An 11,177-nucleotide genomic window follows, 5' to 3' on the forward strand; every position below is an offset into this window, starting at 1 on the left:
AAAATCATTAAATTATTTTATTTAATATCTCATTGAGTCATTGTACACTTACGATCTGAATGAATAACAGCAAGTGTACTGTACTAGGTTGACAAGTATCTCACTAGTTACAAGTATTCCTTTAACCCTTTGATCGCCAAAGACGTCAACTGACGCACGCGGCTGCAGCCATTATATCAACCTTTGTGCATTCCGACAAGGTTCACGATCACGCGCCGCGCCGCACACGACAGGCATGACGTTCAAAGGGTTAAAACTTATCATAGTTACCTATTTAACTTACTTTAAGATGGTAGTATGGCAAAATTACATCAACATCCATACCTACGTATTTACGTGGTGTTTTCACTTTCACGTTCATCCTTTACGTATAAATAATTAATCTATTCTCTTTTACAATGCCAGAATACTCAAAATCCAATCCATATAATATGTTACCCGCGAATAGATGCCCGGTATTCCTTCAGAGCCGCATTTAGACGATCCGAAGCTGGTTACCCCAAAGAGGAACCAGTTAAAACGGCGGTTCTCGCTTGCCAGCCGGACGAGGGAGCTGCCAGAGTCTCCGGAGCAGCTGTCCTCGCCTTTCCTCCCGCCGGCGCAGATGGAGCTGGCGGCTAGCTGGTCAGACATCCGTCGGATTGCTGCTCTGCATGTGGGTATCGGTACAGCCGTCAGTCGGATTTTTCTTTTAATTGCAGATCTTGTTTCTGAAACAGAAATAACTTGGTGATTTTGTCTGAGCCACGGGCAGGAAAAAATTATCCCCAGATGAGAATCTGTATTGAGTAAACACCAAATTCGCAGGATTGTTCAACTATAAGTTATGAAAGAATTTCCACAAAAATGGAATCCCATGGCTCTGATGTACTAAATTCGGAGAACTATGTACCTAACTGATTACTACTTACCAAACTCTGTTTTTCCCCAGCCACCAGTTAAGTATTCACTATCGGGATCATAATCTATTCGTGCTATGTATTCTGTAGTCGGTAAGCACACTGGCCGGATAAACTCTGAAAAGAAAAATACACCGTTATACTAGGGTTATACATAATTATTATTAGATTGGATAAAATGAAAATAATGTCTACACTTTTTCTAAACATGCCCGCTTCGAAAAACCCTGAAGTTGTAAGTTTTTCGAAAAACGTAAATAGTACCTACACTTTTTTAGTCTACAGTCTACGAAATTTAAATTTTCACGTTTCGCGGTAGGCCTCTGTAAACAAACCGCGACGCCTTGCCAAAAACTGTTTAAGGCATAGTATGTGTAAGTTACTCTATAGTTTACAATAAGTAATAGTGCTGCTCTTTGGTAACAGAACATTGCAGTAATACTCCCTATTACCTGTAAAGTTGACCGGATGTGCCAGCCGCAGTAAGGCTATGTCTCCAACTAGTGTTTGTCTATGATACGAAGGGTGTATGAACTTTGCATCGACTTTGACGTCCACGGGAGGATCGTTGCAGTCTTCCTGAATGCAGTCAATTTCTGTCTCAGCATCCCAGTCACCCAGACGAACGTCTATTCTGAAAAAAGGTACACGTATGAAGAAACTAATAATCCTTGGTTTCATCAAATTAGGTAAATCATTGTCATGGTAGTCAAATGCGCGGCGCTAAATCAAGTTATTCCACGTATATTTTGTAGAAAAGCATTAAGTTAGACTAGCCCGATCCCTGGTCGAGGCATAGAACAGCTCGATTTTAACTCAAACTTGGCCTGTCTCTTCACTGTGGGAGGGGGTTGAGGGACTACGTCGAAAAGAAAGATATGTGCACTGTGAATGTCATCTTTGTGTGGTAAGTATTAGGGCACAGCAGATGTCATTCTAGAGCAGAGCCCAACAGAGGCGGCCTTAGCCTCTACGAGGCTCCGGGCGGCAAATCTTTGCGAGGCCCCTATTTTTAGTGCTAAATAAAAAAAATTGGTAGGCCGTATCAGGGAAACGCCTTGTAGACAGTCCAAAGGATCCTTCAAGAAAATGGAGCTCGGTCGTGAACTAAGTACATACATATGTGTTATATAGCGAGAAGCGAGGCAGAAAGTCGAGCTCCACCTAGGACAACAGATCCGGAGCATCAAATCTCAATGGCTTCCCGTGTGAAGCCGAAAATAATGAGCCATATTACCTGTAATAACCTACTTAATCAACAACAATACGCGTACCAACCAGGCCGATCTACTACTACTGCAGCTCGAGACGTAATCTCGCGGGTACTATCGCACCTCGAGGGCGGGCGGCAAGTAGCAGCCATCTTTTGCGACTTGTCCCGCGCCTTCGAAATGATAGATCACTCCCTCTTATTGAAAAAGCTGGCGAGATATGGTTTTGAAGGCAAATTTTATAGCACCATTGTGTCATTCCTAAAAGACCGAAAGCAAACTACCTGCGTCCTTAACTCAAGATCTGACCTAGAATCTATAGGAGATTGTGCCGTACCACAAGGATCAAGCATGGGAAATAACCTCTTTCTCATGCTCGTAAATGACGTAACTGCGGCATCTCCTGAACTAGAATACGTAATCTATGCCGATGATACTTGCATAATAGTAGAAGCTGACAATTACAATAGCCTTGAATCAAAAATTAATTTAGCAATATTTGATATCAACAAATGGTTTTTGGCAAATGGAATGCTTTTAAATTTAGAAAAAACTAACATTATTCACTTTCAATTACGGAACACCAAAACAAAAAATCTCTTAAATATTAAAGTCGATAATATTCTAGTTCCACAGGTGGAACAAACTAAGTACTTGGGATATGTCATTGACTCAGGGTTAACATGGTCCTCTCACATAGACCAGCTTTGTGACTCACTTTCGTCTGCGTGTTTCGCCCTGTCCAGACTCGCGCCAAGCCTATCTCCAAAAAACCTGAAAAAGGCCTATTACGGATACTTTCACTCCATCCTCATCCGAGGCGTTGATCTCTGGGGTCTGGCCGCAAATCGTGACAAGGTTTTCAAAATTCAAAAACGAGCTTTGCGTGTTATCTCCAACAAACCGTTCGATCACCCCGCCAAGGAACTATTTAAGACCCATAAGATACTAACACTACCCGCCGTTTATATATTAGAAGCTTGCAAATACGTTAGAACAAACCTTAACACATACATAAAAACCTGTACCCGCGATGTAAATAGCCGCAGATTGCCCGTACTAGTCGCTCCTATTCAACGACTCGCGAAGGTCCGAAAGTCACTCAGTGTTATTGGGCCCAAAATATACAACAAAATTCCTAATGACATTAAATTGACAGAAAGCGACTCGTTATTCGCTAAAAAACTGAAATGTTTACTACTAGACCAAGCATGTTATTCTGTCGATGATTTTATGAAGGAGATAATTTAAAAAAAAAAACATATTGTAATAACTATTACAATATGTTTTTTAAGGAACCGTAAACTTTCATTGTTAATTTTTATATAGAATTATTTATTTATTTATTTAATCTTTATTGCACAAAAGAAAACAATCTTATAGTACAAAAGGCGGACTTAATGCCAATTATGTATAACTGTGACCTGTAAAAAAATTTTTTTACCAATAAAGAAACTAAACTAAACTAAAACGAAGACCGAGCTGCAGGAACGCAGAGCTTGGAATCGAACTCGCCGAGTAAGCGAGCCCGACGGCTAAGCTCCGCAAAGATAGGGCCAACAGTCCTGAATGTGTAGTTTCCTGCGAGTCTGAAGCCGAGCTACAGAAGAGCATAACTTGGAAGCCTGCCTTAGTGTTTCAGTAAGACCTATATAACTTTTCTATGCGTGGCAAAATGCCGAGTTACAGCCAAAAACCAATGGCCAAGTATTTTAAAACGCAAGGCCTAAGGCCGAGCTCCACGAAGGACCGAAGGACTTCCGTGTGGGGCCAAAGGTCGAGATACGAAAAATCAGAGCTTGGAATCGGACAAACGGCCGAACGCCCAACCATCCGATCGAGGAGCGTTTCCATGCAAGGCCAAGCTGCAGGAGAGCACAGCCTGGACATTAATCAATATGATCTCGATTCTCTTGCTACTCAACCTTTGGCATCGCTTGAAAGCGCGTCTTGCTTCAATGTATTGAGCCTTTAGCCGTATGCAGTTTTTCTTTAAACTTCATATTTGAGTCATACGATCACGGCTGTGTAGTAAATCGACATTTGGCCTAGGGTTGCACATTTCGAGCTTTAGGCCTGACGTGGAGCGCGCTCTTCAGCCACCTAGGGCCTTGAAGCTCATTCTTGTTTGTGTGGCAATAAAGATTTTATTATTATTTATTTATTAGTTATTATCTTGCGAACCGCCAAACACATCATCTTTTGTTTGTGCCCGAGCTCTGCTGTCCTGCATATCGCCCTTCGGCCTTTCGGTTCATCACTAAACAATTAACCATTGCCATTTCCGAATTCAACCCTCCTGTAGCTCTACCTCCTATAGGCCTCGCACCATGGTGGTGTGTTATCGTGGGCTGGAATCTCCCTCTCGCTGTCCGATTTTAGCATGCCAGTTTAATAGCAGATCAGATATACCATAGTGCATACGGCGGCGCAGTAAAACAAATTTTGACACTTATTTGCAACTGTTTTCCTCTTAGGTCTTTATACAGACGTTTAAGAGTCCATCTTAAGTAACTTCTGCATCGACTTTGACTCTACTCGTGTTTCATAAAAAATTAATAAAAAACTTGAAAAGCCAAAATTATGTACTTCAAAACACGTTAGGACACGAAACGATGCCGCCATACCTTAGGCCTATGATCTTTTAGATGGCGCCACTTTTTTGTATATTTAACAAATTTAACACATATCAGTGAAAGAATAAGGATCAAAATCAATCGCGTTCTAAAAGATTTAATCATGTGTAGAAGATGGCAGTAAATTTACTGTGGCTACAAAGTTTACTTGGCAACCCACCTGTATTTCAAATTCTCTTTGCTATGGCATTCTGGTCAGGCCCTTTTGGTGTTCTGTGTAACGTCGTTACATTCCTAGCGAATATGATTCGTTTCTTGATTTAACCAAATAAAAAAACCATTTAATTGACCATTGTATTTAAACTTTCGTAGTTCGCCCCGAACTGAGAACTCGCATTCGCCAAAAACTACCGCACACCCTCAGGTCTTGATTTCCAAGTAATATTTTATATGCGTCCTAAACGCCCAGTTTTCGCGTACCCACCACAACAAGCTCCACCTACCCTAGCTATGTCTATGTACCTACTCTATGGCTACGCTTACTTTCTTGCAAAGGAGTTGCTCAGTATAAAGCATAGTTCATATAGAATTGGTACGCACTAGATTTTTTTTAAGTTAATAAAATAAGAAAATTATGAATGGTGAATTTTAAATATTAATGTATTTAGCTTTCAAATATGTATAAATAAAAAAAATATCTCTGTTATGTAAATAATTACGAACTGTTTTCATAATGGACCCCCGTCATTTTGTGCACAACACTTTTGTCGAAATTTTTGGCGTGTTGATTTCTTGTAGATCGCAATAAATTAATACCCTGGACAATTTGACTAGTCTTTTTTAATTTTTTTTTCATGATTGCCCAGTAGTTGTAGTTGATGATTGCCCATGTGTGTTGTGATAGATTGAAATTGGGGACAATTCGAAGGATTCACCTCGCGAGGTATGTAATTGGCCTGATTATTAGCATACCATGGCAAAACTTTTTTTGAGTAGTGGCAGCTGGCTAAATCTGACCAACATTTCACAGGACCGTTATGGGTTCTTATAAATGGCAATACTCATTTCTCTGAGCACTCTTTAAATATAAAGGTCCGACTTCATTGTTGACTATGTTATAAAACTTTTCGTCTTACAGCCGCAATTATAAATTCCTTGCCATATCATATGCTTTTTTGCGAACTTGTCAAGTTTCACGAATTTATATTTTTCGGGTACGTTACCTCTATTATTGGCCATATAAAACTTCGAACCGAGTAGTTGATTAAAATCGAGTTTTACATACGTCTTGTCGTCCAACAACAAGCAACCTTCGAATTTTGTCGGGTTGTACAATAGTCGAGCTAGTGTTTTAGCTTGTCGGATCTGTTTAACAGTCCGATTTGGCTGTTTTATTGCTCGATAGCTCTTATAGCCACCTCTAAGGTGAATCATCTTTATCTTTCTAGAAGTTTCTTTGATATTTTGGGATAAATCGTAATTAGACTGTCCTGAATTTTGTTTGAGTGACCTTGGGACATTTTTTCCCAAAATCTTGTTATTTGTCGTTTTCCTGTCGGCTAATAGTCTCCTTGTAACGTTTTATGACCCTACAAATACTAGCTTTTAGCATCTTAAGCGACTTAGCTGTCTTTGTCCGGGATCGATAAGCAGGCGCGGATACAAGATTTGGCTTAGGGGGGGGGGCATTTTGAGAAAATCATATATTTTTGGTAAAAAATAAAATTTACTCAATTTAGTAATGTGAGAGCCAGGGTTTTCGGGGGGGGCCATTGCCCCTATGCCCCCCCCCCCTTGTATCCGCGCCTGTCGATAAGAATTTTTGAAGTATTTGTGCACGATCAATCCTGTTCTCAATTTTCATGGTCGAAAACTTTAAAATGCATAAAGCTAGGAAAATAATATTTTCACCATTAATACTTTGAAGGTTGGTGATTGAACTGTAATTGTATTTGTTTTTCCCGCGATGGAATTATTATTTTTTAAACATTGCTAATTATGTGCCAATTCTATATGAACTATGCTTTAGCAAGATCCCTCATGATTAAATTTTGAGCCTACTAGGTTCTTCTAGCTCCATGACCCCTTTCATCTGTCCCTTCATCCCTTTCTGATCATAATTTAATGAATTTCGTTTAAATTAGAACAAATTTACTTAAGTTATTATTGCGTAATAAATAAACTATCCTCTGATAGTTCAGTTTAAAAACATCGAAATGCCGGAACGTGCTCCTAGCCAGCCGTGTGTTCCAAGTTAAATGTAAGAACTTCGCTTCGTTTCGCTCGTTCGTTCGATTATACAATTATTAATTTATTAGAGTTGCAAAAACAGTTCGTAACGACCTTTGGTTGCGTGGATTGTTTGCAAGAAAGAATTACTTTGTTGTCTGTAACAATTACGAAGGAGTCATTAGACAGATGTTCCATTTATGTAGTAGTACATAAAATTAGATGAGAGTTTTTGGAAATTATGTAGATACCTAGATTCAAGTAAAATTTGTAGATTTGTGGAACTCACATTTGCTGATCGACTACACAGTGCGCAGCAGTAATCAGAAAACGGTCAGTAATCAGGGACGCATGGCACGCGTAGATCTCTTTCGACCCTGTAAAATACAAAAAATATACTTTTAATTAATCCTTCACAACAACGAGGGGTGAAGGCACCAGTAGTCAGCCTTTTTAAGAAATTCCTACGTTCAAGATCGTTTCATTTGCCCATTAATTGACCGATAGTAAGAATTATTAATGTTTTTTCTCTTCAATAATTTAATAAAGTATACAATACAATACAAATCCTCTTTATTGCACAACCTCTGAAAAAATGTACATGGAAACACATAAAATACATGAAGATAGAGGTAAACAACAGACGGCCTTATCGCTACAGAGCGATCTCAAAAAAGAAAGAAAGTATAATTATTATAAAGAATAAAACGTAATAAAAAAGGGCCTTTTTGCCAGTAATCAGCCCCCTGTGTACCAATAGACAGCCTTTAAGTGTCCAGCCATCCCTTTTTAACGGCTGATTATTGGGTTTACAACCTTTTTAAAATTACTGCCTCAAACCCAGTGGTCGGGCAGGGGAGGGGATATATATATATATTATAGATTTATATTTAGTTTTTTCTTTTTTGAGATTGATTAAATGTTAATTATGTGAAGCAGAGCACATTATTTTAATACTCCAATTGTCGCATATCACATACATAACCCTTCATATCAGAAGACAGCACTTCTTTGAAGTAGTGTTTTTGGTTCATGCTAGACTATTCTTTTAAAAATTAAACTATTTTTCAATTCATAGTATATCAATCTATAATATCACCTACTTTTGGCATGAAAATTAGAAAAAAATATAACCAAAAATAAGCAAGAAAGGCTGACCACTGGTGCATGGCTGAGTACTGGTACCTTTACCCGACGTTTCTCAGTTGTAACCCATATGAAAACATTTGTCACTAGGAATAGCATAATGCTAGACGCGCGAGGGTTTTTGTAAGTACTAAGCAGGAAATATATTAATACTCATATGTTTATTAATTATGTAAATGTAAGATAACTTACTCAATAGATACTTGATACGAGCCAGCCATGGTAGCTCTTCAAGTCCTGCCACTTGTCCACCAAAGATTCTGTCAGTAGTAGAGAGCAGTCCACACTCATTCCGACTTGGTAGATTGACGGCATGCTGCAATACAGGAAAACGATCCATTTGCTCGGTTACACCATCGGAACCTTCTGATAGCCACGACCCAACTTTACTGTTGTCTGGTTCTTCAAGTGGAAATCGGGCTGGGATGTTTGTGTCGATTCCAAGCGGATTGTCAAATGTTGGTATGGTTTCACTAGCTATTTCAAGCATGGAAGGTACTTCTTGCGACTGTAGATTGGACGGTGGTCGCGTAGGTGGTGTTGGCGGGCGAAAAGCGAAAGCCGAAGATGATGGTAGTGTTGGCACATTAAATTCATTGTTATGATGAGGCGCATTTGTTTTCTTCTGTTTATGTGTTGTGCTTGGAACGAATGTAGTGGAGTAAACTACTTTAGATGTATGTGCCTCGGTTGGAGGAGTGCTAGGAGGGAAGGTAGCTACCGGATCTGGTGGCACTTTAACAGTAACCGATATACTGCCTTCAGGTCTACTAGTGGCGGTGTCTTTAGTCGTATTGAAGGTGATAGATATTCCGTCTGTTTTGTTCGTGACGCAGCATACCTGTCGATAAAAATTGTGATCAGATTTAATGATTTTGCTCGAAATCCAAAAATAAAAAGAAATTGGACTGCTTTCTATAACATCAGGGCACAATGTAAAAGCCCATTATAAAATGACAATTGATGACACCTAATGGCTTAATGCACTAATGCTATTGTTGTTCAAACAAACACAAGTAGTTAATTAGAGTTACAATCCATAATGAAGATATGTTTGTATTATTCTCCCTATTATTCTATGAATTGTAATAATTGAACCCACCATACCCACATAGGCTATAATTATACCTGTAGGTAGGGGTATTATGTCATATTTGTTGTCGAGCTAGTCTGTCTCAGGTATACACTTTATAGTATAAAATCGGTTGCCAAAAAAAATACCCCAGAGTCAATTATCTTATTTACCTTTGCATCCAGCTTATCATATCCACAAGTGAGATTCCTTAAAGATTTAATGTCATTTAACTTTAGCAAATCCAATGCTCGAGGACATTTTTGTAGCAAAATACACTCTCCTTCTATATCGTCACTTATCTTGCATGTTTTGGATCCTTGGTCGTTCTCTGGAAACAAGATTATCGGTTAAATCTACTTAACATCTCGTATACATTCTCATGCCGCGCATTATAATATGTCAACTTTAGCTTGTAGGTATCAACTGCTAATGTTCTACGTCTGACGAACATGAAATCTATGTAAATAACAAAAAAAATAAGGAAAATCCAAACCAGTCACAAGAAATAATGTACGTGACAATTAACTATTGCCTTTAGTGAAATAACTAGGTATTTTAAGTACTTACGTGTCGTCGCCGATTCGAGGACGGCGAGAAGTAAGCAAGTTCGGGTTATAAATGATATAAACATGTTGTTTGTTATTGAAGTGGCCTGACGCGAGCGGTCGTCTCGCCAAACCTCGGACACTGCACTGCTCACTGGCGGTACGTCGGACTCGTTTGACTGTATTTATCAGAGTTGGAGCTTGTGCCGCGCCGCTTAGTCACGGCGCCACGGCTGGACCTCGGCGGATCCCTAATCCGAGCTTCAGGGTTTTCCCAATAGTATGAATAATTGAAGTTTTGAGTATTTTAAGCCTTATTGTGACGTAGGGCTCAACCTGTTTTGGGTGACATCCGCGACGTAGCTCACGTACCTAGAACTCAACTTACTAAGTCAGAATTAGTTATTTTATTTACTTAGGTACATTGAAAACAAGTGAAGGATGACACATTTCCCTATAGGAGAAGCTAATGTGCAAGTGTATGATTATTATGTATGATTGTTTACAATTATTCCATACAAGTAAGTTCCATGCCTAAAGGCTCTTTATGCACATGCAGCATAAGGACCCTTTAGGCATGGAGCTTAACGTATTGTTCTAATGTTGTAGATCATCACTAAAAAAGGAAGGATTGTTTGAAATTCAACCTCTAGACTGTTACACGGCCTGAGATGCGTGCGGAGGTCAGTAACATCTATGGCAATCGTAACTGGTCTTTTAATTAATTGATCTTTGGAGGATACTGAGGACAACTGTGTTTACGGTTGGGAGTGGGCAGGTGTACCTAAATATGTAATTCTATACCTACATAAAAGAAAATTAAAGTCCTAAGTATAATCGTAATTAGATGGTTAAGGGTCCTCCCTTCCTGTGACGACTTTTTTCTCAGTAACAAAATTTACAGCTGTATCTTTTTCTGGGCTGGTTCACTATAAATTTATCCGGACATCAAAAAATCGCTATCAGCCCTTTAATCTCATCTGTAGCAAAAAATAAGATCATGTGGCTGAAAAGACATGTAAAACAGATGGTGTAATTAAATTAAATCGTATATGTGAAACCCGTTGCGGTCAGGCTGGCGTAAAAACCCAGATACGTACCTACCTACCGACATAGGGTCAGAACACACCGATGGTAAAATAACTCTTAGAGCGTTTTCAAATTGTCCGATCCGGTGTCGGAATAGGGTGACTATTGAACAAAAACAGCTGCTATTAAATGGCTAAGCGATCAAGTTATTTTATTTTAGCATTAAAGTTTTCTTCTGAACAACAAACTAGAGTTAGACCAAGCTAAATTGGCAGTCATTCGAAATGAAAACCTATGGAGTATATGCCGGCAAACACCCATTGAAGAAAAAATGGAAATGGAGATGGATATGACATATTATTCGAAGAGGGAAAAAGATTAACGCTACCATCCCTTATGGTTGGAAACCTAGCTAGATGGAAGCCGTGGCGCCGGGCGCCCTGTACATCGGTTTGAGCTGGAGCGAG

The 11,177-nt window shown here is 39.2% G+C and overlaps 1 protein-coding gene across 1 annotated transcript; it reads right to left on the bottom strand.

Moving 5' to 3' along the window:
• Positions 1-2: 2 nt before the first annotated feature.
• Positions 3-10,741, bottom strand: LOC133528274 (CLIP domain-containing serine protease HP8-like). The gene is made up of 7 exons (XM_061865588.1): positions 9,704-10,741; positions 9,307-9,464; positions 8,254-8,902; positions 7,205-7,292; positions 1,352-1,533; positions 912-1,016; positions 3-710 (listed from the first exon to the last, which is right to left on the bottom strand). The coding sequence occupies exons 1-7, from the start codon at positions 9,765-9,767 to the stop codon at positions 394-396; spliced, it is 1,563 nt and encodes a 520-aa protein (XP_061721572.1). The 5' UTR covers positions 9,768-10,741; the 3' UTR covers positions 3-393.
• Between the last annotated feature and the right edge of the window lie 436 nt (positions 10,742-11,177).

The sequence above is a fragment of the Cydia pomonella genome, chromosome 19 (assembly GCF_033807575.1).
Source record: "Cydia pomonella isolate Wapato2018A chromosome 19, ilCydPomo1, whole genome shotgun sequence".
Lineage (NCBI taxonomy): Eukaryota > Metazoa > Arthropoda > Insecta > Lepidoptera > Tortricidae > Cydia > Cydia pomonella.

Bases quoted from the DNA above. Each gene is read 5' to 3' on its own strand.
- LOC133528274 (XM_061865588.1), bottom strand. From the start codon at position 9,767: ATGTTTATATCATTTATAACCCGAACTTGCTTACTTCTCGCCGTCCTC. The intron at 1,534-7,204 runs GTGAGTTCCACA...ACCTTTTTTCAG, and splicing joins TGTGTAGTCGATCAGCAAAT to AATAGACGTTCGTCTGGGTG. The intron at 711-911 runs GTAAGTAGTAAT...TTTCTGTTTCAG, and splicing joins CTGGGGAAAAACAGAGTTTG to AAACAAGATCTGCAATTAAA.